This window comes from Aythya marila (assembly GCF_965140915.1).
Source record: "Aythya marila genome assembly, chromosome: 3".
Lineage (NCBI taxonomy): Eukaryota > Metazoa > Chordata > Aves > Anseriformes > Anatidae > Aythya > Aythya marila.
The window spans coordinates 96,860,648-96,888,638 of NC_139044.1; the positions used below are offsets into that span (position 1 = coordinate 96,860,648).

Here is a 27,991-nt window from a genome sequence, read left to right on the forward strand (position 1 = left end):
CTCTGTTAGTTACAGAGTTATATTTTACCTATACCTTGAACCTAGACAAGATTTTTTTTTTTCTTCATCTTTTGGATCAGCGAGGAAATATTTGCAGCTTACTGGTGTCACACTTGGTAATTTTACATGAATCAAAATGACAATCAAAACTAGCTAGACTCTATTCTACTCTCTACTAGACATGCTGTGTGTCCTTGGCAAGACAGAGAGATTAATATGCTTAAAAATAGTAATAAATAGATATGTCTACAAAGCTATGTCAATAATTTGACCTTTAACAATAGCAGTAGATTTCCCAAGACATTTCAGGAAGACCTGAAGTTACATTTGCTGAACATCTATCATGATGACAATCTATTTTTAGGTACCTAATTGTATAGTTAACTTAAGTAGCTATTTTTGAAACTAATGCCTATTTTTAATGTCCATTGAAGTCATTCACTGAATTTTGCAGTGTAGAGTAATCTGCATTTCACAGAATCACAGAATTTTTAGGTTGGAAGAGACCTCAAGATCATCGAGTCCAACCTCTGACCTAACGCTAACAGTCCCCATTAAACCATATCCCTAAGCTCTACATCTAAACGTCTTTTGAAGACTTCCAGGGATGGTGACTCCACCACTTCCCTGGGCAGCCTGTTCCAATGCCTCACAACCCTTTCAGTAAAGTTCTTCCTAACATCTAACCTAAAACTCCCCTGGTGCAACTTAAGCCCATTCCCCCTCGTCCTGTCACCAGGCACGTGGGAGAACAAACCAACCCCCACCTCGCTACAGCCTCCCTTGAGGTACCCATAGAGAGCGATAAGGTTGCCCCTGAGCCTCCTCTTCTCCAGGCTGAACAAGCCCAGCTCCCTCAGCCGCTCCTCATAGGACTTGTTCTCCAGGCCCCTCACCAGCTTCGTCGCCCTTCTCTGCACCCGCTCAAGCACCTCAATGTCCTTCTTGTAGCGAGGGGCCAAAAACTGAACACAGTACTCGAGGTGCGGCCTCACCAGAGCTGAGTACAGGGGGACGATCACCTCCCTAGCCCTGCTGGTCATACTGTTCCTGATACAAGCCAGGATGCCGTTGGCCTTCTTGGCCACCTGAGCACACTGCTGGCTCATATTCAGCCGACTATCCACCATCACTCCCAGGTCCTTCTCTGCCTGGCAGCTCTCCAACCACTCATCTCCCAGCCTGTAGCTCTGCTTGGGGTTATTGCGCCCCAGGTGCAGGACCCGGCACTTGGCCTTGTTGAACTTCATGCAGTTGACATCAGCCCATTGGTGCAGCCTATCCAGATCCTCCTGCAGAGCTTTCCTACCCTCAAGCAGATCGACACACGCACCTAACTTGGTGTCATCTGCAAACTTACTGAGGGTGCACTCGATGCCCTCGTCCAGATCATCGATGAAGATATTAAAGAGGACTGGCCCCAGCACCGAGCCCTGGGGGATGCCACTAGTGACTGGCCTCCAACTGGACTTGATTCCATTTACCACGACTCTTTGGGCCCGGCTATCCAGCCAGTTTCTAACCCAACGAAGCATACGCCAGTCCAAGCCACCAGCAGACAGTTTCTTGAGGAGAATGCTGTGGGAGACGGTGTCAAAAGCCTTGCTGAAGTCAAGGTAGACCACATCCACAGCCTTTCCCTTGTCCACCCAGCGCGTCACTTTGTCATAGAAGGAGATCAGGTTCGTCAAGCATGACCTGCCTTTCATAAACCCATGCTGACTGGGCCGTATTGCCTGCTTGCCCTGCAAGTGCCACGTGATGACTCTCAGGAGGATCTGCTCCATGAGCTTCCCTGGTACTGAGGTCAAACTGACAGGCCTGTAGTTTCCCGGGTCTGCCCTCCTGCCCTTCTTGTAGATGGGCGTCACATTTGCTAGCCGCCAGTCAACTGGGACCTCCCCCGATCGCCAGGACTGCTGATAAATGATGGATAGTGGCTTGGCTAGCTCCTCTGCCAGTTCTCTCAGTACCCTTGGGTGGATCCCATCCGGCCCCATCGACTTGTGCACATCCAAGTGCCGTAGCAGGTCACCAACCAGTTCTTCATGGATAGTGAGGGCCACATCCTGCTCCCTATCCCCTTCCACCAGCTCAGGGTACTGAGTATCCAGAGAACAACCGGTATTGCCGCTAAAGACTGAGGCAAAGAAGGCATTGAGCACCTCCGCCTTTTCCTCATCTCTTGTAACTAAGTTACCCCCCGCATCCAGTAAAGGACGGAGATTCTCCTTAGTCCTTCTTTTTGTGTTGATGTATTTATAGAAACATTTTTTGTTATCTTTAACGGCAGTAGCCAGATTGAGCTCCAGATGAGCTTTGGCCTTCCTAATTTTGTCCCTGCACAGCCTCGCTACATCCTTAAAGTCCTCCCTAGTGGCCTGCCCACTTTTCCAAAGATTATAAACCCTCTTTTTTCTCCTAAGATCAAGCCACAATTCTCTGTTGAGCCAGGCTGGTCTTCTTCCCCGCCAGCTCGTCTTTGGGCACGTGGGGACAGACCGTTCCTGCGCCATTAAGATTTCCCTCTTGAAGAGTGCCCAGCCTTCCTGGACCCCTCTGCCCTTCAGAACTGCCTCCCAAGGGACTCCACCAACCAGTGTCCTGAGCAGCTCAAAGTCAGCCTTCCGAAAGTCCAATACAGCAGTTTTATTGGTCCCCTTCCTGGCCTCGCCAAGAATAGTGAACTCCACCATTTCGTGGTCACTCTGCCAAAGACAGCTCCCAACAATCACATCCTCCACCAGTCCTTCTCTGTTTGTGAAGAGAAGGTCTAGCGGGGCACCACCCCGGTAGGTTCACTAACCAGCTGCGTCAGGAAGCTACCTTCCACGCTCTCCAGAAACCTCCTAGACTGCTTCCTCAGGGCTGTGTTGTGCTTCCAGGATATGTCAGGGAAGTTGAAGTCCCCCACGAGTACAAGAGATGACGATTTTGCAACCTCTGTCAGCTGCCTGTAGAATTCCTCATCCGTCTCCTCATCCTGGTTCGGCGGTCTATAGCAGACCCCGACCAGGACACTAGCCTTGTTGTCCCTGCCGATCCTAACCCAAAGGGACTCGACCTTGTCATTCCCAGCCTCGAGTTCTACAACCTCGAAAGACTCGAAATATAGAGAGCCACTCCACCACCCCTTCTGTGCTGCCTGTCCCTTCTAAAGAGCTTATAGCCAGGCATTGCAGTACTCCAGTCATGAGACTGGTCCCACCACGTCCCCGTGATGGCAACCAAGTCGTAGCCTGCCTGCTGCACGATGGCTTCCAGCTCCTCCTGTTTGTTACCCATGCTGCGTGCATTGGTGTAGATGCACTTCAGCTGGGCCATTGCCTTATCCTCCGGCCTTGCCATCGTTCCCCCTGGCACAGCCCCAACAATCCTAGCTTCAGCCCCATCCCCCTTCCTACGTAGTTTAAAGCCCTCTCAATGAGCCCTGCCAGCTCCTGGCCCCGGATCCTTTTTCCCCTAAAAGATAGGGGCCCGTCTGCGGCCATCAGGCCAGGTGCTGAGTAAAGTGCCCCATGATCAAAAAACCCAAGATTTCTGCGTTGGCACCAGCCCCGGAGCCACGTGTTTAACAGGTGGGCTTTCCGTGTCCTCTCTGAACCCCTCCCTGCCACCGTAGGGATGGATGAAAACACCACCTGCACTCCCACTCCATCCACTAACCGACCCAGCCCCCTAAAGTCTCTTTTCATAGCCTTCAGGCTTCTCTCTTCAATGTTGTCACTGCCTGCCTGGACTATCAAAAGAGGGTAATAGTCAGAGGGGCGTACCAGGTTGGGAAGCTTCCTGGCAACGTCCCTGACCCTGGCCCCAGGGAGGCAGCAGACTTCCCTATAGGTAGGGTCAGGCCGACAAATAGGGCCCTCTGTTCCCCTAAGAATCGAGTCTCCAACAACAATAACCCTTTCTTGGTGGAGGCAGTCCTGAGGCGTGGAGTCGACCTCCTCGCCCTAGGCATCCTCCTGGGAACACTTGCTACCTCTTCCTCAGCTACTGGTCTGTCGAGCTCCAGGGCCTCAAACCTGTTGTGTAAGGGCACCTGGGAATGCGGGGCCGGAAGGGGAGGGCGTCGCCTGCGGTGTCGAGCAGGGACCTGTTTCCATTCCTCCTGAACTCCCAGATCCCCTCCCTCTGCCCGACGGCTACAGGGCAGGGGGTCCACCCCCATTTGAGGAGTCTCACCTCGGTACCTCTCCTTGAGGCCCTGCAGGGAGTTACTTCAGAAGTCTATCTCTCGCTCACACTCCCTGATGGCCCTCAACCTCTCCACCTCCTCCTTGAGCTCCGCCACCATGAGGACCAGGTCATCCACCTGCTCGCACCTCACGCACGCAGTTTCTCTGCCTCCCGCTGATGGCAGCAACAGGCTCAGACACTCCCTGCATCCGGTGACCTGAACTGCGGCATTTTTTAACGGGTAGTCGGTCTGGGTGTGTACCGACTTCCTGGAGAGCGCACCGTGCCTGGTGGAGACCATTATCGCCTAGCTACGGCTGTTGTTAAGGATGTGTTGTTTGTGTGTAGGGGGAGCGCTCTGCCCTTCCTGCGCGCCCTGCCTGCGGGAACTGCCACGCTAACTGCCGTGCCACTCCCTTCTGATGCGCCACGCCCTGTTTGCCCGCCCTGTTTGCCCCGCTCCTGGTTGCTCGCGCTCCCTAGGGGCAGCTTTTGAACAGCTGGGGAGGGGGCGCTGCTGGCTCCGCCTTCGCCTCGTCAGCCTCCCTCACGAGGGCTGCTGGGTCCTGGCGGCTCCCTCAAGTAGGCTCGATGCCGGAAAAATTAGCCTTGCCTGGCCTGATCCCCCGCTCCACTGCAGAACGTGTCTGCCCCGGAGCCGATTGCCTCGGCAAATGGCCAATCGCCTCGGCAAATGGCGATCGCCTCGGCAAATGGCGATTTATATACCTGCAAGCTATTTTACTGTTATGCACTGATTAGTACTTTTGCAGCTTGCTTGCATTTATCTGTGTGATGTTAATTTATTGATAAATTGTATAATTACAGATAATATTAACTTTTGTTGTTGTTGTTTCACCTTATCATAAGTATTGACAAAGTATTTTATGGAAAACTAGAGCAATGTCTTACTGGTCAGCCCCACATCCTCAAATGTCTTGGGCTGCAGTAGCATCCTGGTTACTTTTGTCAATGCCATCAATAATTCCATTATATTATGAAATGCCTTCCTTCATCACTTTCACATTTTTATTCAGATTTCATGCTTTTCTTTCCTCAAAACATGCCTAAGTAGAGTTTTCATAGTTATTTTTCTTCTGGAAAGGTCATATCACAGTTGACCATAGAAAGGCTTCCAAACCATTTCTTTGCGAGTTGAACATCTCTAGTAAAACTTACGTACTTAATAGTGTCAAATACAATGTAAAGAATTGTGACCTGGAGTTTTCTGGAATTTAGTTGTGGATGCAACTGTTCCTTGCATTTTTTTTTTTCCTTTTTTCCCTTAAAAATAATTTTAATGAAGTCACACAATGAGAAACCTTTAAAACAGACTTAATCGTCAAGTTAAATTGAATATATTCAGTGATATACAGAGAGATACATCTCTGTCATTTAGTTTGTTTCTGTTACACTAGCAAAGTAATAAACTGAAATGCATGTCTTGTTCTTTTCCATGCACACAGCCTTGTCAATATTTTTCAACATACTGCTTTCAAATAAGGTTATGGAAGATGAGTTACTCGAGATTTTCATCTCATGCAAAAACTTAAATACTGTAAACAGAGGACACTTTTTGAAAAAAAAAATTCTCTGCTAGTTTATCACAGTCTTGATATCTATCTATAGATGATGGATACCTTTTTCATCTAATATTCTGTTTTGATCCTTAGGTTGGGAGCACAGTCTTTTTCAGATGCAGGAAAGGTTATCATATTCAGGGATCTACCACCCGTTCTTGTCTTGCTAACTTAACTTGGAGTGGCATACAGTCTGAATGTATTCGTAAGTCTGTTTTCTTATCTGAGTTTGTATGCTGTGCAATTTTGAAAGAGCTACAGGCTGATGCATGTGTAAATTCTTAGTAAATAGTATGTTACAAAAAAGTCAAATTTATTTAACTGTATTCTTTTTTTCTTTCTATTCTAAGAACAAAGATGTATTCAGAATATTACTTTGAAGAAAGATTTTTCAGATAATATTTTCTTCTTGAGGTTCACAGCAATTTAATTAGAAATACTTATACAAATATTATCGTATTATGATACAATAGTATTATTATTATACAATAATTTTTATTCAGAAAAGTTTTCCTCATTAACCCACTGCATTAGTTGCTTTAAGTTAATATACTTTTTTTGTGTGTATGCTGGATAATTAGTGAACAGGCACCTGAAATATGCATGGGACTATTCTGTTGGCTAGATATCATAAATTATAAACAACTTAACAAAATTCAGCTTTTCTGGGTTATGTGTGGATATATAAATGATTACTGCATTTATGTCTTTATGGACGTTGAACAACTACTGTATTAAAATACACTCATCTAAGCTAAAAATATTTAATGAGAATGACCTTAGATTCTTATCCTATTTAAAATTAACTTCGTATTGTTGTAAATTAATGCACTGGAGCACAGAGGAAGAAGCCTACTGAGCAACAGTATCTGTTATAATCAGTGTACTATGATAAAGCCTTCCTATGGAACTTTTATGTCATTTGAAATTTATAATGAATTTATTTAACACAGTAACCACTCTAATTTTCATGACTCTTTAAAATGGCAGTGATGCTTGAAGCTGTGACAGTACAAAAATTCACAGGACATATGCAATAGCACATGCTTCTCTTCATTGTAACAGTTTTCAGTCTTGCTATCATGATTTAATTTTGCGCAAGAATATCTGATAGTATCATTTCCATCTTCCCACACTAAAAAAGCATACACATAGAGTATAGTAACATTTCTAAAAGGTGTACAAGCTTACGGAATAAAAGGGAGTAAGTTGGCATGCGTGCATTTGTTTTAAATTTAATACACTAATCCTATGGACACTGTTTGCCACCACTTTTTCTAACTCTTAAAAACCTTTTGCAGCTCATGCTTGTAGGCAGCCAGAGACACCGGCACATGTAGATGTGAAAGCAATAGATCTTCCTACTTTAGGATATACTTTGGTGTATACCTGTCAGCCAGGATTTTTTCTTGCTGGTGGATCAGAACATCGGACATGTAAACCAGATATGAAATGGACAGGAAAATCTCCTATTTGTAAAAGTAAGTCATTACATGAGTGATATATTGTCCTCTACTCGGTCAGATTTCGTTATCTGTGACATTTTTATTTTCTATAATAGGATCAAATATTTCACGATTACTATTTAAAAATGCATATGACACAACAGAATAATAGAATCCTAGAATGGCTTGGGTTGGAAGGGACATCAAAGACCATCTAGCTCCAACACCCCTGCCATGGGCAGAGATGCCACCCACTAGATCAGGTTGCCCAGGGCCCCATCCAACATGGCCTTGAACACCTCCAGGGATGGGGCATCCACAACTTCTCTGGGCAATCTGTTCCAGTGCCTCACCACCCTCTGAGTGAAGAACTTCCTCCTAACATCTAACCTAAATCTACCCTCTTTCAGTTTAAAACCATTTCCTCTTGTCCTATTGTTATCTGTCCAAGTAAGAAGTCACACTCCATTTTTTTTATAACCCCACTTTTAAGTACTGAAAAGCCACAAGGAGGTCTCCCGGGAGCCTTCTCTTCTCCAAGCTGAACATCCACAGCTCTCTCAGTATTTCTTCATACAAGAAGTGCTCCAGCCCTCTGATCATCTTCGTGGCCTTCATCTGGACCCACTCTAACAGGTCCATATCTTTCCTGTGCTGGGGGACCCAGAGCTGGACTCAGCACTCAAAGTGGGACCTCACAAGGGCAGAGCAGAGGGGGCAATCACCTCCCTTGCCCTGCTGGCTCTCCTCTGTTGATGCAGCCCGGGATGCAGTTGGCCTTCTGGGCTGCAAGCATACACTGCTGGCTCATGTTGAGCTTTTCATCCACCAGAACCCCCAAGTCCTTCTCTGCAGGGCTGCTCTCGGTGAGTTCTTCTCCCAGTCTGTCCTTATGTCATTGCCCTGACCCAGGTGCAGCACCTTGCACTTGGACTTGTTGAACCTCACTCAGTTCTCTTGGGCCCACTCAAGCTTGTCCAGGTTCCTCTGAATGGCATCTCTTCCTTCTTTAATATCAACTGCACAGCTCAGCTTGTGACATCTGCAGACTTGCTTGAGGGTGCACTAGATTCCTCCAAATCATTGAAAAAGATACTAAACAGCACTGGTCCCAAGACAGACTCCTGAGGGACACCACTCATCACTGGCCTCCACCTGGATATAGAGCCATTGACCACAACTCTTCTGGCTGCAGCCATCAAGCCAATTCCTTATCAACCAAATGGCCCACCTTTCAATACATCTCTCTCCAACTTAGAGATCAGGATCTCAAAGCCTTACAGAAGTCCAGGTAGATGACATCGGTCAATCTTCCCTTATTGACTGATGCAGTCACTCCATCATAGGAGGCCACCAGATTGGTCAGGCAGGATTTATCTTTGGTAAAACCATGCTAGTTGTCTTGGATCACCCTGTCTTGCATGTGTATTAACCTTGCTTTCAGGAGGATCTCTTCCACAGTCGCTTACCAGTTCATAGCCCCCATGTCTTTTCTACCTTTTGTAAAAATGGGAGTGATGTTTCCTTTTTTCCTGTCACTGGGGACTTCACCTGACTGCCTTGATGTTGCAAATGTGTTGGGAGAATGTCTTGGCAACTACATCAGCCAGTTTCCTCAGGGCCCAGGGATGCATGGCATTGGGACCTATAGACTCGTACCTGTTCAGTTTCATCAGGTTGTCTTATACCTGCTCTTTGCTTACACTGGAAGGGACTTTGTTCCCCCACTCAAGAGACATGGGAAGCCTGACTGGCAGTGAAGACTGTGGCAAATAAGTTGTTGATTACCTCAGCCGTCCCCATGTCTGTTGTTTTGTGTTTTCCCTTCTTATTTATCAGAGGGGGTACATTCTCCTTGGCTTTTGTTTTTTTCTGGCCAATGCACCTATAGAAGCCCTTCTTGTTTTTCTTTGCATCCCTTGCCAAGTTTAATTCCATCTGTGCCTTGGCTTTCCTGATCCCATCTCTGCACGTCTTGACAGCATCTCTGTACTCTTCCTAGGCCACATGTTTTTGCTCCCACTAACTGTGCATTTCCTTCTTGTGCCTCAGTTTGACCAACAGGTTCTTGCTCAGCCATGTTGGTTTCTGCCTTCCCTGCTTGATTTCTTACATGTGGGGATGGAGAGCTATTCCACTCTAAGAACAGTACCCTAAAAGAGCTGCCAGCTCTGAGCAGTTCCTCTGTCCCTAAGGACAATATCCCAGGGGATCACATCCACCAGGTCTTTAAACAGCTGGAAGTTCACTCTTTGAAAGTTTGGGGTCTTGACTTTTCATAGAACCATAGAGTGGCTTGGGTTAGAAGGAACCTCAAAAATCACCTAGTTCCAACCCCTCTGCCATAGGCAGGGATGCTGCCCACTAGATCAGGTTGCTCAGGGTCTCATCTAACCTGGTCTTGAACACCTCTAAAGACATTTCTCTTTGCCAGGCCACATTCCTCAAGATCATGAACTCAACCAAGGCATGGTTGCTACAACCCAGACTGCCCCTCATCTCCAAGTCTTTAATGAGTTCCTCCACACTGGTGAGCACTAGGTCCAAGAACACTTATCCTCTGGTTAGTTTGTGTAATCCTGGACCAGGAAGTTATCCTTGACACAATCCAGGAGTCTGCTAGATTGCTTATGGCCTGCTATGTAGCTTTTCTAGCAGACATCTGGGTGGTTGAAACCCCCATCAGGATGAGAGCCTGTGAGCATGTTGCTTCTTGTAGCTGAAACAAGAAGGTTTTGTCAGGTGGCCTGTAGTAGACCCCAACCACAAGGTGTCCTTACTGGACATCTTACTGGTCTGGTCCTTAACTTTTACCCACAAGCTCTCAACCTGTCTGTGGCTGTTTCTGAGAGGCAGCTCTTTTGCAATCTATCCATGTCTTAACATAGAGGGCAACACCTCTGCATCTCCTTCCCTTGATTGCAGTGTTCCAGTTGTGTGATTTGTCCAAATATGTTTCTGTTATAGCAATTAGGTCATAGTTTTCTGATTGCATTGTGGCTTCTAACTCCTCCTGCTCGTTTCCTATGCTGTGTGCACTACTGTAGAGGCATTTCAGCTGGGATATTGACTGTATCACCTTTTTAGAGTAGCCCTTCCTAATTCCTTTCTGACAATTCACAGATATTTTCCTGTTGCTTCCTAAAGTGTTTCTGTTCCCTGTTTCTTTTCCGTTACTCAGAGGTACATCCTCTTCTCCCACTAAATCTACTTCAAAGCTTTGCTAATAAGCTTGCTGCCCAGAAAGAGTGTTTACTTTATGAAATGTTTTTTACCTTATGTTACGTTATGTTATGAAATGTTTTTTTTACCAATAGTTTAAAAAGTCAAAGTAAACATAGCATCTGGAGCTCATGGAGGAAGACATAGGAGTATATGTATGTAAATGCACAGGCACACATACATAAGTTTATTCCTTAAAAGCAAACAAAAAAAAATAATATAAAGTATTACTTTTAACTGTATTCTTCCTAATCTTTTTGGCATAGTTTTAAAGAGTATTTCAATGTGTTCAGTGTTTAATGCATGATTTTCTGTGAAAAGTATTTCACAGGAGTTGACTTTTAGATTCATTCAGGTGTGATTTTTGTCTAAGAGAAACTTCTAAAATAGAAATGAACAACATATTTTAAAATTAAAAAAAATCTTTGCACCAGGTTTCACTTTTATTTACAGCCATATAAATTTCATATTGTTTTGCTAAAATAACTCTAAGTATGTAATTGTGAGGGCTAAATTTGGCCTTTACATGTGAATAAACATGGCTATACATACCCAATACATAGAAATAAACAAACAAACAAACAACAACAACAATAAACATTTAGAATATGAGCAAAGTAAAAAACAATCAGATACATGGGAAAGATGCAAGCAACACATTTAATTCTAACGTGTCAAAGAACTCTAAATAGATTTGAGGGCTGAACAGTATTTTATTTTTCTTAAAGGTATGGTTAAACTTTCTTTGTTTCAACATTGAGAAGTATGATCTACCCATAAAAAATTATCTTACTGTAGATCCATAAAGGATGATTTTTCAGGGGTAATATATAATTAATACAGCGAGATAAAAGATAGATGTTTTTTGTTGATTTTTTAAGAAAATGCAGAAAAGGTTTCTATAAACTAATACAATTTTTCTTCGCATGCAGTCTTTAGGTATGATTTTTTATGTACCTCACATTTTTATGCTATTTTAGCACTTAATCAGTCTAATCATTGAATTTCTGCTATTAAAGAAAAAACACAAAAAAAAAGAAAACAACAAACCAAACCAAACACAAACCATGCAAGACAGAATCTACTACTAGACACGAGTTGTTTTTTTAAATGACCAACAATATGAGGCCAGAACCTTAGGTGCCATCAAAGAATTTAACTCTGCGGAGTGCACTAGAAGTACAGAAAAATATACCAGTTGTGATTCTTTCCCATGATATCTGATACTGTCATTTTAATCTAGCTATCTGGCTTTTGCTGGTTTGTGTCATAAATGTATCAACCTTTATTAACACAGTTTTAATTATATTTAATATATTATGAGTAATTATATACAGTATTTGTCCCCCCTATAAGGCTCTCTTTTATAGCACTGATATAAAATTATAGGCCTAAGTGTATAAAATAATTGGCTAACCAGACAACTTTTCACACTAAAAATGTTGTTTTCCTAAATTATTTTCTGATGGCTTTCATTTAAGTGTAAAGGTTTGAACATGTAAAGTATTCAAGACTTCAGTTATTTCTGTTTTAAATATAACTTTATTGGATAAGGGATAATTGCAACAATCAGGCATTGTTTTAACATTCTATTAAAAAATATCAAATATGTTCATGAAAATGATAATTTGTCTTTTTACTTGTAGGTAAAGGAGTCAGAGAAGTTAATGAAACAATAACTAAAACTCCAGGTTTGTATACAAGAAGAGTTTTAGATTTAAATAAATTAAACTGATTCACACCTTAGGTTGCTATGGATGATAAAACTATTACCAGTATTTAACTTAGGTATTTTATAACTAATTTCAAAGGAATATAAATGTTGAAGTCACTCATGATAAGTACCATGTTAAACCTACTCTATGAATTTATTTCCAAAACAAAATTTTAATAGTTTCTACAATACTAATTCTGTGAACCGCACAAAAAAAATTGTCAAGCCAAAAGCATAAAGCATGTATAAGAAGTAGATTTGAAGGAGTTTTATATCAGAGAGATTGCTATAATGGAGAGCCTTATGAGCATAGACTACAATTTTAAGGGTTGGATTCAAAGTTCTGTCTTTTACATTTTTCTTGACCTTCATTTCATAGGTATTCTAAGTCAGGTTTTCCCAAATGGTATGGGCCATATGTGTGCAGTCAACTTTGTCCTCCTGCCACTGACAAAATATTGAAAAAATATTGAAATACCTCTGATAATTCCTTTTTGTAGATCTTTTCATGTTCAGTCATTTTTAGAAGAAGAGACCTATTGTTTTTTACCAATTTAACTATAAGCAGATTTTTTACCAAATAAATTAGCTTGCAACTGTATATTCTGAATTTTAGCAAATGTCAGGGAAAACAAGATGAATGTTTAACAGTCACAGCAATTCATGGAAGGACTCTGTAGAATAGACGGGATAAAAAGGTATTTCTGCTAATAATTAACCTTCCTAGTGATATTATTAGTGAGCGTGTCAGGTGAAATCTGAAATGAGTTCTTTTCAAATACATCACTTCTGTAGACTTGCAGCAATTCAGGGGGTAATGTGCATTCATTATAATTAATATACCATCTTAATTTATTATAGGATTCTCATCACCACACTGCTAAGGTATGCATTAATCTGATACCACATAGGTTTTGAAGTTCAATGCCAAATTAAATTATAGACCAAGTCAAATACATTCACTATGCAGAGCATCAGTGTTAGTTCACACCATATCATGTCCCTTATGACCAATTTTGATAAATAATTAATTGATCATACAAATAATGGTGATTAGAGAATTGAATCTGTGTAATAAAAGTCAGTAATTAACAAAAGCATTTTTTTAAAATATTTTTTTTTTAAACTATTTTTTTAAAAAAACAAGTCTGCACTGTTATTATGTCTTTTAAAATTGTGAATTCTGTTAAGTATAGAATACTGTATTTTGGAGCATTTTCTTTACCTTGTTATCTTGTGTTTTGGTAGAATTTTATTTATTGCTATCTATATTTTATGGGATGAAACTACTATTTGTCAACTACAATTTTTGTAACAGAATAAATTAATGTTGTCATTTTCAATCTTCAGATGTCTGAATAGAAATGATATTGTTTATTAAATTACTATTTTTTCTAGTTATAGTTTTTATAAGAAATAGTAATACCATTTTAACAGTACTGTAAATTGTAATAGAATATAAATTGCAAATAATGAGTTCTCACAATACCCATGTATGTATTTAGCAACTATAATATTGTGTATGATTCCTATGTTTCTCACCGCTTTGTATAGCCTTTGCAAAAATTGTTAGGAAGCTGTTTTAATTAGTAGCTATGGATTTTCCCATTCCTTATGTTTGGAGGATAATCTGCAGTTGGTGTAGAGTTCATATAATAACCACAAAGTTAATTTTACTAATTCTACATTTCTATATTGTGTGGGAAAGGCGGACATTGTAAGGGCTGGACAGAATTGAGTCAGAGCCACTAAGATGCCTCAGCAGCTTCTATGGGACAAAGATTAACACCTATTATGGGCAGTTAAAATAGTCAAAGATACTAGACATTGAAGATGTTAAATGTGGAAACAGAAGTGTGGTGTCAGCTCCTTTATAACAGTCTTATAACAGGTACTAACCTGTCAGAACTGTAACAAGTAATACTAGATGTTCACCTTCACAGGGATAAATTCAGATACATTTTAATTAACAGCAAATAAAAGACCAATAAAAATAATTTTAACATTTTTTAAATATCAGATTTCAAATTTACTGTAAGTAACTATTGTAGGAAAGCAATGAGAAATATCTAGGAAAAAAAAAAAAAGAGTCTACAAGATACTTTACAAAATTAATATGTTCTCAGGAAATATATTATCTTTAAGTATTGTGAGATCCCAATTGAAATTTAAGCAATAATGCATGGAGAAAAGGTGTGGAGAAAAGACAGATAAAAACTTGTGCTAAGCTGTATCTGGAATTCAGTGAAAACAGTAGAATGTTATACACAGCGCTGTTTTGTTCATGAAACAAGTAGAGTGGCCTAAGAGTGTCTCCTTCCAGGAATCCCTGACTTGAAAATATTCTTCCCCCTTCTTCATCATATCCTAAAGCTACGGGTCTTTAAGGGTAGAGTCCATCATTTTTCATAGTCTTTGGGACATTGACTGAAGCACTCAAGCTATGAAGTGTGAGGTTATTTAAAAACATATTGTGATGGACAGGTATGATATAGGATAGGCAATTGTGTTGAAAGATCATTAGATATATTGTTCTAACAATTGTTAATTTTTTACTGTAATACCTCCTTAGAATAGCAGAATGATGCTGTGACAGAGAAACTGAAGAATGTAAGTGTCTAGAAAGATTGCTACTTTGTTGTAATTTTCTTCTCTTCTCTTCTCTTCTCTTCTCTTCTCTTCTCTTCTCTTCTCTTCTCTTCTCTTCTCTTCTCTTCTCTTCTCTTCTCTTCTCTTCTCTTCTCTTCTCTTCTCTTCTCTTCTCTTCTCTTCTCTTCTCTTCTCTTCTCTATTCTTCCACTTTAGTTCCTTCAGATGTATTTTTTATAAATTCACTGTGGAAAGGGTTTTATGAATATTTAGGAAAAAGACAGCCTGCTACTCTGACTGTTGATTGGTTCAATACTACAAGCAGCAAAGTAAATGCTACATTCACTGAAGCATCCAACATACAACTCAAACTATCAGGTAGGCTCAGAATTCAATGTTATAAAATCTGTCCTTTTTTCATTTGTTTGTTTTTCTCTTGATCAGTTTTGTTTTATTTTCTCTTGAACAGGAAGCAAAAAACTTTGTTTTCACTAAAAAACCTTTTTCTGCTTATTTTCCAAAAGGGAAGGTGCTAACAGTCACTTTACCATGTATTTCAGTTATTTTTATGTAGTTACCCACCTATTTTTCCCATTACATTTCAATTTCATTCCTATTCATTTCATTTCCATTACATTTACATTGGTTGTTTTTTGTTTGTTCATTTTTTGTTTGTTTTTATTAATCTCAGACTGGTGGGTAGCATTGACCTTTTAAACTCACAGGTGATTCTGTGATATGCAAAGTGTATGTAGCATTTTAAGAACTGTAACACTGAAAAGATCCATTATTCAACAATGATCTGCTTTAAACAATATCTGCTTTAAAACAATATGGTCTTGATAATGGCATGACATACAATAGTATGTAGTAAATTATGCATACCTTTTAATCAACATTGTATATTCCTTTCTTCAAATCTGACACCGTGATGTTCTGATCTAGTCTCTGATCATAGTTATATTTGACATGGCTACCTTACAGCAGATTTTCTTTCACTTAAGCACTGTTATTTACTGGAGTAATATAACGTTGTGTTGTCAGTAAAATCCAAATTTTTCCAGTTCTAACTGACAATTTTATCTTAGCAGGGAAGTAATTCTCTGTGTATTCAGAATTACTGAAATAGTGCATGAAAAGACAGATATTCATGGTCATTTATGTATAAAATCTAACAGTATAAAAACATCTTTGCATTTTGTTACCAATTATAGTATGGACAAAGGGCAAAAGATAAATGAAATTAGATCCTGTTATTACAGCAATGTAAACTCTTATTTTATCCAAGTTTTAAAATTATGTTCTTACATGTTCTTTACAAAATATTTTACTTCTAAAGCAATGTACTTGGCTTTGAAATGATATTTGAATAAAATAGTTCAAAAATTGTTTAAAAGGCATGTGTCGTTTATATTAATAGGTGTTTACAAGAAAGAAGAAGCCCATTTGCTATTGAAAATTTTTCAGATTAAAGGACAAAGTGATATTTTTGTAAGCAAGTTTGAAAATGACAACTGGGCACTAGATGGTTATGTAAGTAACCAGATTACTATATCTTGCTGAGTTTAAATTTTAAAGTAATTTGTGATTTCCTATATAACTCTAAACATTTTTTGTATTATAAATATTGAATACAGCACAGTAGGTGTCAGTGTAGAAACCACATTATTTTTCTTTTCCGAATTATGTATATAATCTTCTATCTCCCACACTCCCATTAGCATTTTTAGCTTACTAAGTGGAAAGTGGAGTGAATCAGCATATTATGCTATGTTTTTGCCTTGTGTAGTTATACGTGAGTGGGAATTTTACCTTTATTTGTTTGTTAAATAGTTCACTGTCAGAAAAATTAAAAGTTAAAAGAACTCTCACCTTAAGAAGGGATACATAAGGGAAGTTCTTCACAGAAAGTGAGAATGAACAATATTGCATTAGAAATAGCAGCTGTTTTCCTATATTGAGAAGTAGTATAGGTTTGGCACATATTCAGTCAATCTCAGGAAAACTATTTACACAATAATTTTTCAGCATAAAGAAGAGTAAATATGTAGTACCTTAACAGACTATTTTATTTGACTTAGAATTTTCACCTGAAGGATTTTTTTTTATTGTCTCAATATTTCTTAAACGTTGATTCTTAGAGTTGTGATTTAATCTTGAAGAAAAAGAGTTATTTTCCTCTTTGCGGTTTTCTTTTGTGCCTCAGGATGCTGTCTATGGGAAATATTTTAAAGACTGACAGCTTCATCTGTACATTTAACAAAATCTGTAAATATCAATTAAAGAATGTTCAAACCCAGCATTTACATCAGATGTTTTAAAGTCATTCCAAGTGTTATTTTAAAATTGTAACAGTGATGCAAACTTTCAATGATTAATGTTCTATAAACATAATCACTAAGGAAGTGAAAAAAATATATCTGTAAAAACTTCATATAACTAAATCAGAAAAAAGGGTTAAGTATTCTTATTTATTTATATCAGAAATAAATTTTATGTTTTCTTCTTCCTCAACCTACTCTAGGTGTCATCAGGGCTTGAAAGAGGTGTTTTCACCTATCAAGGTGACATACATGGAAAAGACTTTGGAAAATTTATGCTCCAAAGACAAGGTAAATGCATTCATAGAGCTTTAGGATATATATTTGGGGGTTTTGCAAGAGCCAGTTCAACAAATGACTCCCATCAGCTTTCTAGCTGAAGCAAGCATGTTTATTTCATGCCATTGCTATTATAAAATATACAGTGCATATTTTAAATCTGCAGTTCAAATACCAAGTTCATTCTGCTTAATATGTTACTATCTCATCTTTTGTAGCATAGCTACCTAATGAAATGAATACAGAATGTTCCTAAAGAGCCATTGCAACTGATTCCTTTTCTGTGTACACTTTATATAATAAAAAAAAAATAATGCATGTCACACAATGCAAAGCCTTTTTCTGCTCAAATGTATAAATTGCAATCAGAATCACAAAGGAAATTAAAAGGGAAGATTTGACACTGATTTTAACATTCATTAGGAAACTGCTTATTTCTGGTGGGGGTACTTTTCAGAATATGTATGTATTTAGACAGAATTCCACTTCACCGTCAAAAATATGAAATGTATGACTGAGGTATATATTCAAACACTACTCCAGCAGCTGCTGATAAACTAGTTATTTTTACTTAAAAAATAATTTTGTCATAAAAGCTACTTAAGTATTTACTCATGAAATATTTGCTTATTAAATAGTTTTGAAAAATACCAGACATGGACATTTGCATTTCCTGATCCTGGAATATGATGTTTACAGCGTAGTATATACACAGCAAAGTACTGGGCTTGCATGGAGAGACAGCCCAGCTAGTATGTCAATAGCAGAGAGTATCTACATTTTATAAATTGCCTCAGTTCCATTAACTTCATTGGTACTGTACCCAATGCCTTTTACAGTTCTGCCAAAACTCCCTTGTATTTCTACACTCTATTAACTGCTGTGATATCAGTTACCCTAAGGATTTGCTCATGTTGGCCACCTCTTAAAGTGCTATATATACGTTTAATCACAAGGGGAAAAGATCTTACTCTTCAGTTTCTCAGCCTAAGAACTGCCAGTTTTTGAAGCTGAATATTATTTCAGTCTTAAGAGTAAACTCTTATGTGTGACAGATTATCTGTCTGCCTGTGTTTTGGTATAATCCTTATCATCATAATGTCTAAGCTACTTTTTCTTTCTGATTTTAACAAGCACACTGTAAAAATAGAGCACCAAGATTTGCTCAAGCATGCATCTTATTTAATAGGCTTTGATACTCTATGACTGATTTTTTTTTTCTATCTCAAAACAGTGGGGATATGGGTTGTTGGATTTTGTTTTGTTTTTTTCTTTTTCTTTTTACTTGACCCTGGCCAGAAAAGATATCACTACTTCTCCAGCTACCTAAGAAAAGTTTGGAGCCATTTGTTTTAGCATTGAAATCATGGAGATAAAGGAAGAACAAGCAGAATGACAATTCAGCAGTTACAGTATTCTCTGATAGCTGTATTCTGTGATGGTAGAAAATGTATCACTGCTGAGAGTTGTAATATGAGAGCTCAGTTTGTATTTTCCAAAGGCTAGTAAGGAGCTGTAGTGTTACTGTTACATGTATTCCTATGCTGAGGGATTCTTTTCATCTTTGACATCTCAGAAGTGAGATTTCTGTAATTGCAGATACTCTCCATTAAAGGATAATGGATTTCTTTATATGCTAATTAAATAGGCACTGATTGTCTATAGATTCTACACTGAAAAACCAATAGCTAAAACAAAACAGCAAATTTCAGGTCAGTAAAGGTCGTAACATTTGTCCATAAGCTCTCAAATTCAATGATAACTTTTTTTTTTTTTTTTTTGGTGTGTGGTGTGTGTGTGTGTTTGGTTTGGTTTGGTTTTGTTTTTAATTTATTATGTTCATGAATATTCTGCTGAGGTAATGATCTCATCTGTTCTCCAGCTGAAGACTTATAATATTTCAATTTCTTCCGGAAGTTAAACTATTTGCTGCCTTTACACTAAGCCATAAGTATGCATAAAATATGCAGGCACTGTTGCATAAATAATGTAATATGAAATTTGTCACCTGAAAGCATACTTAAAAGAACAGCATTTGCCAAGAAATACTTGGTTGAATGTGAAAGTCCAATGTGTTTGATGAAGGTTTCCTTATCACACAATACTAGAGGAAGACTAGGCTCAGTGGATAGGCTCAGTCTTAGAACTTTATGACATGAAAATTGAAAGAACTTTAGTTTCTAAGTACTGTTTATCCTCTTTCAGAAGCAATTCTATTTGCTTGTAGCTTTAGAGAATAACCTAAAAGGCAAAGATATTTCTGTTATCAGTCTACCAACAGAACTAGAACTATATCTGAGCCTGCTTAAAATGCCTAAGTTCCAACATTAAATGACTTAACCTGTTTTGCCAAATAAAACATCAATATGGTGGGCTTTTTATTTGATTTTTTATGTTCTAAAATCCTGGCCTATAAAGACTGCTGCTGGTTTCTGCTTCTGTAACTGCCAAGTGCCTGTGCGTCACCTCTAGAGTTCTAGAAGATTGATGTTCTAAAATCTTGGCCTTGTTCATTCCAATTAGGATTATCATAGAATCTTAGAATTGTCTAGGTTGTAAAAGACCTTCAGGATCATCAATTTCAACCATCAACCTCACCTACTGAGTCTCATCACTAAACCATGTTCCTTAGTGCCACATCCACACATCTCTTAAATACGTAGGGAATAGGGACTCTACCTTTGCTCTGATCACCCTTCTCCAGAAAGAAATTCTTAATAATATCCAGTGTAAACTTCCTCTGGCACAACTTGAGACCATTGCCTCACGTCCTATCAATTGCCACATGAGAAAAGAGAACAACATCCTCCTTACTACAACCTCCTTTCAGGTACTGTTAGAGAGCAATGAAGTCTTCCCTCAGCCTCCTCTTTTCCAGACTAAACAACCCCAGTTCCATCAGTGCTCCTCACAAGTCTTGTCTTCTAGTCCCTTCACCAGCTTTGTTGCTCTTCTCTGCACACACTCAAGCAACTCAATATCTTTTTTGTAATGAGAGGCCCCAAACTGAATACAGCATTCAAGTCTTACCAGCGCTATGTAGAAAGGGAACAATTTCTTCCCTAGTTGTGATGGCCACACTGTTTTAGATGTAGGCCAGGATGCTGTTGGCCCTCTTGATCACCTGAGCACACTGCTGGCTCATATTCAACCAGCTATCAACCAGTACCCATGGGTCTTTTTCTGCCAGGCAGCTTTCCAGCCACTCTTTACCAAGCCCATAAAGCTGCATGGGGTTGTTGTGACCCAAGTGCAAGACCCAGCAGATAGCCCTGTAGAATGTCATGGAATTGGATGTGGCCCATAGATCCAGCCTATCCAGCTCCCTCTGCAAAGCTTTCCTAGCAGATCAGCAGCCCCACCTAACTTGGTATCATCTGCATTACTAAGGGAGCACTCAGTCCCTTCATCCATGTCATTTCAAAGTTTCTTCCAAGTACTTTTTAGCTTGTTTAGATTGAGCTAACAAATGTTGACAAGTAATATGCAATATGAATAATTAATTTATCTGTAATATATTAGATCAATGGGTGTGAATTTCATTTCTTGAAAATAGTCTATGATCACTGAACATCATTAGAGAAGATGTGGATTTGAAATTTCACTCTATAAAGGTGTTACCCTTCCTTTCCATATCACTTTGCACAACTTTCAAAATTCACAATAAGACTCTACATCTAAACAGGATACTCAGAATTTGAGAATACATAACAGTTATACATTAGCAAATGCACAAAAAAATAGCTAAGACTAATTAACTATGAAACTATATATTAATATGCTCCTCACACCCAACAAAGTACCAAAGAAGTCTGCTGTTCAACAGTTATCAGCTAGGTGAAGACAGTCTCTGTTTCTCCTTGGAACAAGTTTACCCTCAAGGGCAGTGAGTTGCTTTCCATGTCAGCATTTTATTCTCTTTAATCCTTGAGCTGCTAGCCATCTTTGTCTCAGATATAGCTCTTCTAATTGTAATTCTACTTTTCTTATCTTGCATGGCTTTAGCTGTCACACTCTCACACTTCAAGAGCTGTTTTCTTAGTTAGTGAGCCATGTTGTAGTGATCAAAGCCATGTTGTAGTGATGGCAGACAGCAGAAACCTGTAGCTGAGGGTTACACAGAAAAAGCATTTGAAAGTTCTAAATAACAATAAGTAAAGGATCGTAATGAGTATTTTCTTACAAAAATATTTTTTTCTAGTACACATAAATGAGTAACAGCTTGCATGGTAAGGACTTCATTGTATGATATCAAAATCTGAACTTTACCTGACTGCTGCTGTTTTTAGGAGGCTAAAGAAACTCCTGTCATTCTGTGAAATGATTAAAAGACATTTATAATCTTACAGAATATCTCTTGATTGAATAATGTTTCCTGGTGACAAAGTATGTCTTCTTAATTAAAAGAAAACTCAACTATTTTCTGCATTAATTTTCTCTTGGCTGTAAGCAAAGCAATATATGTTTCTAGTTTTAGCTGTGGTAGCAATCAGTACCTAAATTAGAGCATTACAATAGGCCTTCCCATTTCTTATCACAATAACACTGTCAGGAGAAATACAAAGTTCACATCAGGATATGTTTAATCACAAATAACTGTGAAAATTATTGTAATAAGTACATGAGACCAAGTATTGTACATGAATAAAATTTAAATTCTCCAGAATTGGAACAAAGTTTCCATAATGAAAAACACACCACATGATCTGATCAACACTGCCAATGCCAATTGAAGGTTGCAAATTTTATTTAAAAGTTTCAGGATTGGTTATTTTAAATGCAGTACTTCATAAACTGTGGAAATATTGAAAATTCAGGTACTTCCAATATAAGTGTTATAATGTGTTATCAAACACATTTACTTAAATTATCTAAATTAGTCTAGTTTTAAATGTTCAATTTAAAAAAGTATATATTTTTAAACAATCCCATAGTCTGTTCATACAGACTATGTACATACATACAATTACTTATAATGAATTTCAAACTGTTTTCTTTTAGTTGAATTCTGATTAGATATTTTCAATTTTTACAGCTACTTATACATTAAAGTATGACTACTACATGCAACATGATGATAGCTTTGAGAACGTAACAGAAGGCAGTGAAAAATATTAATTTTTTTCATGTTTAGTGATCAAAACTGATGATTCTGAAATTCCTAGGGAGGATGCTTTAATTTCAAGGGGAACTTGATTACTTCTAGATTTCATAATTTTTTTAAGTTTAATTGTGCAGAATGTATTAGAATATTAGCAGATGAAATATCTAAGTTTTAAAAATATCTAATGGAACAAAACCTTAGCTCATTCTTCTTTCCAATTGAGCTTGAACCACAAGAAATTATAGGAGAATTGCTTGTTTCTTTCTTAGATTGTCATCTTACTTAGCTATGACAGTAGAATGTTAGAAGCAGCACAGTGGCTGTGTGTCTGCTATGTGGCTGATCTGGGCCAGAATCCTAAAAAGACTGATGCTGCTGCTGCCATCAATGAGGGAATCATGGTGTTTGAGACAGTGCATACTGTTGGGTAAGAGCATTTCTGGGCACTGGTGTTTCCTATTCTACTCTACTAGCATCACCAACAATTTGCTCACAGAAGAGCAAATCCAGATATCTGTCCCAGCCTTGTCTGTACAGTAATTTACCTTGGCTCTGGTCTAATCTCTTTGAATAACATCTCAGTATGGCTTAAACTTATTCCACTGAAGAGCTGTAAGTTTGTTATGGTGAGAAGAAATTGACTCTGCTTTAATTGTAAAATTACTTTTCAACCTTCACAATTGTAGTTGTCTGTTGGGGACCTATTTAACAAATCTGAAAAAGTCTCTCTATCCTGATGGAAAAGTGGGTTCCAAAAAATGCCTTTCAGTCCTGTTTATCTGCTTGTCCACAACAGGAACCCAAAGAGGCCATGCCACAGGCGACTGCCTTTGCATTCTCTGCACATGAATTTTATTCCAGTGCAAAAGCAGCCGCTGGAAGCTCTAAACCCTTAAAGAAAATTGTGAAGCAGCAAGAACATGCACAGAGGTGCACAGGCACAAGAGTGTATTGAACCTAGCAAAAAGCACTGTGTTACCTCAGTTCTCCCATCCTTTTTCATGTTTGGTATAGTCACTCATTGCTTGTCATTTCTAAGCTGAATATTAAAGGTGCAGCCATAGAATAATTTTTACAGTGTTAATCTTTTATAGTAGAAGGTGTAGGGCTTAATTTTATTCAGCTAGTGACTCTTGACAGGTACATTTCATAATTATGATATTTAACTGAAATAAGGATTATTTTACCTACTGAATACTGTTTTCAAAGCATTTTGATAGTTTTTAATGACACATTATTAAGTGGTATTAACAAGATCTGTGCTATGATACTGCATGCTGTTTACTTCATGTTTTTAAATAGAATGATATTATCAAAACAATTTCTTTCATTCAACAGATATAGACAAAAATAGAATAAAAAAGATAATTGTGAGGTAGATGGCCTGGAATTTTTATTTCTGCCCGTTTTTGTTTCATTTCAGGTCCCTTAAGTGCAGACACAGACCTTTCAAATCACTACTATGGTACAAACAGCAGTTCTGTTGCAGCTGCCATCCTTGTCCCTTTCTTTGCTCTAATATTATCAGGGTTTGCATTTTACCTCTACAAACACAGGTATTGTAAATCTAATTTATTTTCTACCTTAATACACTATTTGTTTTAATTTTGATAAGCATAAGTGAATAAAGAACACAACACTAAAGCTTTCCAGAGTATCTTTGCTCTAGAAAGACAAACATTTTAAAGCATTCCTACAAAGGGGTTCAGTGCAGAGCAGTTATTAATGGTGAACAATTAGAAAAATAAGTCACTGTGTTAAGGAACAAAGACCTATAAACCTTGGTTTGTTAGGCTATCTAATTGAAATCTCAGGTCATGTGTTATACTCTTTCATTTTAACACTTTATTAAATTGAATATATGCTACTTCTTTCAACATGTGTATGAGTATTAATTATACAAGCTGAAGAATTTATAAGATCCCTAAGGGAACAGCCCAAAATGAGACTACTTACGTAGTCTTACGTGCTGGATAAGCTAGCAGATACTACTAGAATTGGCATCACTTCAGCTTGTAAGAAACTTTTACATGTCAGTAGATAATAGAATAAATTCAATCATTTTGTCTAAAATTTAATTTAAAAGCTGATATCTATGTATTTTTTGAATATTTGTTCATTCTAGGTATTACTTGTTTAGAGCTTTCTGGGACAACTCTTGTATTTCCTATTGAGTTACAATATTCACTGCTTTATGTTATTTGCAGTTTGTAAAATGGTGTTAAACAGAAATGCTGATTTTAGTAACACACTCTTAAACCTTTGTTCTATAATCACGATAGCAGGAGTATTTTGTGATTGTAAGAAAACATACAGACAAAATAAAGTCCACCACTGGCCTGTGATAGACTTGACTGTCTACCAACCTCAACATTAGATGATTTGTGAAGAAAAAGTTGCAGCGAGGCTTGAATTTGTGAGCTCCATTTAAAATGATGCATGTCAGGAAATGAAATCCAGTCTTTTGTTGAAAATACTGCTCAGGAAAAGCTATGAATTGTGCTACAGAACAAGTTATTGGAAGATGCTTTTCTGGTGCCTACAGATCTGCATGCTCAGATAGCTCCAACTTTGAAATGGGGGAAGCTTATTTAGCAGCATGAAGAAACAGGCTTTCAGATAGGGTAAAGAGATGGAACCTAAAGGGAACATTGCTGTCACATTGCTCTTAGAAAGAGGAGAGAAACTCTAAATGAAATGTAATAGGACTGTACTGTGACAAATAGGTACACTTTTTTTTTTTTTTTTAAACAGATACTCCTGCTGTACCAGATTAATAACATCTAATTAGAACCAGTGATGTTAAAGCTTTTTTTTTTTTTTTTTTTTTTTTTTTCATAGTTTTAATACCTTCTATCTGGCAGACAGAGAGTGCATCAGGACAGAAAATGGCATCTCAGTCTTTCTAAATAAAATCAAAATATAATTAATTATTTACACTTAGATGTTAAGATTTCTGAACATGTTCTGTTACTTCTTAAATAAAAACATTCAGAAAAAGGTATAATTGCATGCATAAGAATTATTTGTAAGTTGTCATTTTCTGTTACTGACGTCTTTCCAGTGACAGTTTTCCCTATCTGCTATTCAAAACAGAATAATTTCATAAAAGTTTGATTTTTCAGCAACCCTCTTTTGAATTTTTACCATGAAATTCTTTGCTAAATTGTTTGACATTTTTTAAGCATCTATATTTTGCTCTCCTTCACAGACTTTCTGGCCCTATTTCAATGGCTGAGGGAAAGTATAAAATTCTATACTGGACCTCCTTTATTTATTTCTTTAAATACTTTTAGGTGCTGAGAGACTTAAAGTTGCAAAATACAGTATAATATTAATTTTATTATATAATTTTACTGAATATACCAGGAAGTCTGCAAAATTCTGTTTTATTTTTCATTTAATTATTGGCTTAATATATTCTAACACAACTTCACATAAAAATGTGAACAACCCTGAAATTTTGATATGTTCTACATGGTGGTAAAGTAATAGCCAGAATACAAGAATGGTTCCTGAAAGATAATACATTGTATCCTTTGATCTACAAGTGGCAAAATTTCTGAAAATGTTAGCTAGGATTTGGTCAATCTGATTACATATGCCTGGACATATAAAATCTCTGTCAAGGTGTCTAGTACTGTTTATTGTAGGAAGTATTTATGGAGGTATACAGGCAAGCAGTGGCAGATTTATCTGGAATAACTGAAATTACTGACCCTTATCTGAAGATTTCTACTGCTAACAGTGTACCATTTTCTAGAAACTCACAGTGCAGAGCTGCTTAATTGAGGCTATGCTGGCTGACTTTGCACTGACAGTACATTTAGTACTGTTCCGGAGACCCGTTACACCTGTTCTGGAATGGTAATAAACTGCTGATAACAGCAAATTACTAAACTGCTCCCACTATCTCTGCTAGAAAACATCTAAGTCAGTAAAGTCTGTGAGCGTTTATCTAATCTAAAACCCATGATGCAATTGAAAAGAATTGAATTAGGAGCTGTTCACTCACATGTCCCTAGGTACACCTAGTCATCTACTCTATTCAAGTCTTTCAAATTGACAGTTTGTATTGATCTATATCAGTACAATAATAATATTTATATGTTCCTAGGTATACTGTAAAAATGAGTGTGGATAAAATCCCATATCTCTAGGAAAGTTAATTAGTATGCATTGACTGTGATATAATTAAATTTATCAATTAAAGATGCCATTGAACTTTTCAAATTAAAACCAATACTTTGGAAAGACCATTACATATATTTGTAATTTGGTAAGCTGTTAATTTAGTAAAGCTGGAATAAGTGTTTCCACTCAATGCAAGAATTCTTTTATGGCCAGAGTATAGCAATCTAAAAATGAAAATGTCATCAGAAAATATCATAATTGTTACTACTGACATAACGTGTTATAAATATTATTAGTTTTCAAAGTATTTTGTTTGTACTTTTGCTGTGCATTGCTTTAGTTTTGGCTGCCAATTTGGCCACTAACAACAGGCTATAAAGTTGTCATAATTTTGACAGATTTTACATAGGGAATATTTATACCTCTATTATGCCTATATTGTTTTCATGCTTTGTAGTATCGATTTGCCAATTAAGAATTTGTGTTCTTCTTTTCATGCTGTAAAAGCAACTTTCAGACAGATTTCTCTTACTTTTTAAGTCCCTGCAACATCCTTTATGGATTTCCATTTATCTGCGTTAGACAGTTATGCAGCTTGTGTAGACAGGAACTTTGAACATAAAACTTGTGATATTTGTAGAATTTTTATTTGTAATGTTTACTAATGTCCATTTCCTGCCTTTTTTTCCAGAACAAGACCAAAAGTACAGTACAATGGATATGCTGGACATGAAAACAGCAATGGACAGGCTTCATTTGAAAATCCTATGTATGACACAAACTTAAAACCCACAGAGGCAAAGGCTGTGAGGTTTGATACGACTCTGAACACAGTTTGTACAGTGGTATAGCCTTCAGTGCCCGATATGACTGATTCATAGCCATACCTCTGATGGACAAGCAGTAATTCCTTTGGTGCCATATACCAGTTTCCCTTCTTCTCTTGGCTTTGCTGCTGTAATCTTTAACATCTTCTGTCAGCCTACATGCAGCTAAATTTTCTGGTAAAAATGTGTCAGTCTTCTGGGGATCAGACAAAGAATATTTTTTCATCTGAAGTTGGATTAAAATGCCTGGCTGCATCTGCTTCAAATCAAGGCACACTTTAAGGAAGACTGCCAAGACATGCCAATTAGTCATATTTAATGCCTCAGACTTTCATATTTGTATGTGGCTGGATGCCTTTCAATTCATTCTTCTGGGCACTTGAGTACTGTGACAAATGAAAGCACCACAGATTATCCCCAAGTACAGGAATATTTGAAGAAATAAAGCTCTCTTGAAGGAGAAGACAACCTTCCTCAAGGTTGCATACACCTGAAAATGCTTTACCATTGAAATCTTGCTAAAAGTAAAAAAACTTACAGTGTATCTCATACATAGGGTGGTTTGCCAATTTCCCAATCAGCTGTTATATTGCAAAA

At 37.9% G+C, this 27,991-nt stretch overlaps 1 protein-coding gene across 1 annotated transcript in view; it reads left to right on the forward strand.

The window, feature by feature from the left end:
- The window catches only part of CSMD1 (CUB and Sushi multiple domains 1), a 1,184,580-nt gene extending 1,156,949 nt beyond the window's left edge, over positions 1-27,631 (forward strand). The window contains exons 63-70 of the mRNA XM_082756691.1: positions 5,853-5,964; positions 7,061-7,240; positions 12,073-12,117; positions 14,946-15,107; positions 16,150-16,262; positions 17,254-17,341; positions 23,857-23,989; positions 27,259-27,631. Of these exons, the coding sequence (XP_082612817.1) occupies positions 5,853-5,964; positions 7,061-7,240; positions 12,073-12,117; positions 14,946-15,107; positions 16,150-16,262; positions 17,254-17,341; positions 23,857-23,989; positions 27,259-27,418 (993 nt within the window). The 3' untranslated portion in view covers positions 27,419-27,631. The remainder of the gene's footprint in view (positions 1-5,852; positions 5,965-7,060; positions 7,241-12,072; positions 12,118-14,945; positions 15,108-16,149; positions 16,263-17,253; positions 17,342-23,856; positions 23,990-27,258) is intronic.
- Positions 27,632-27,991: the final 360 nt, after the last annotated feature.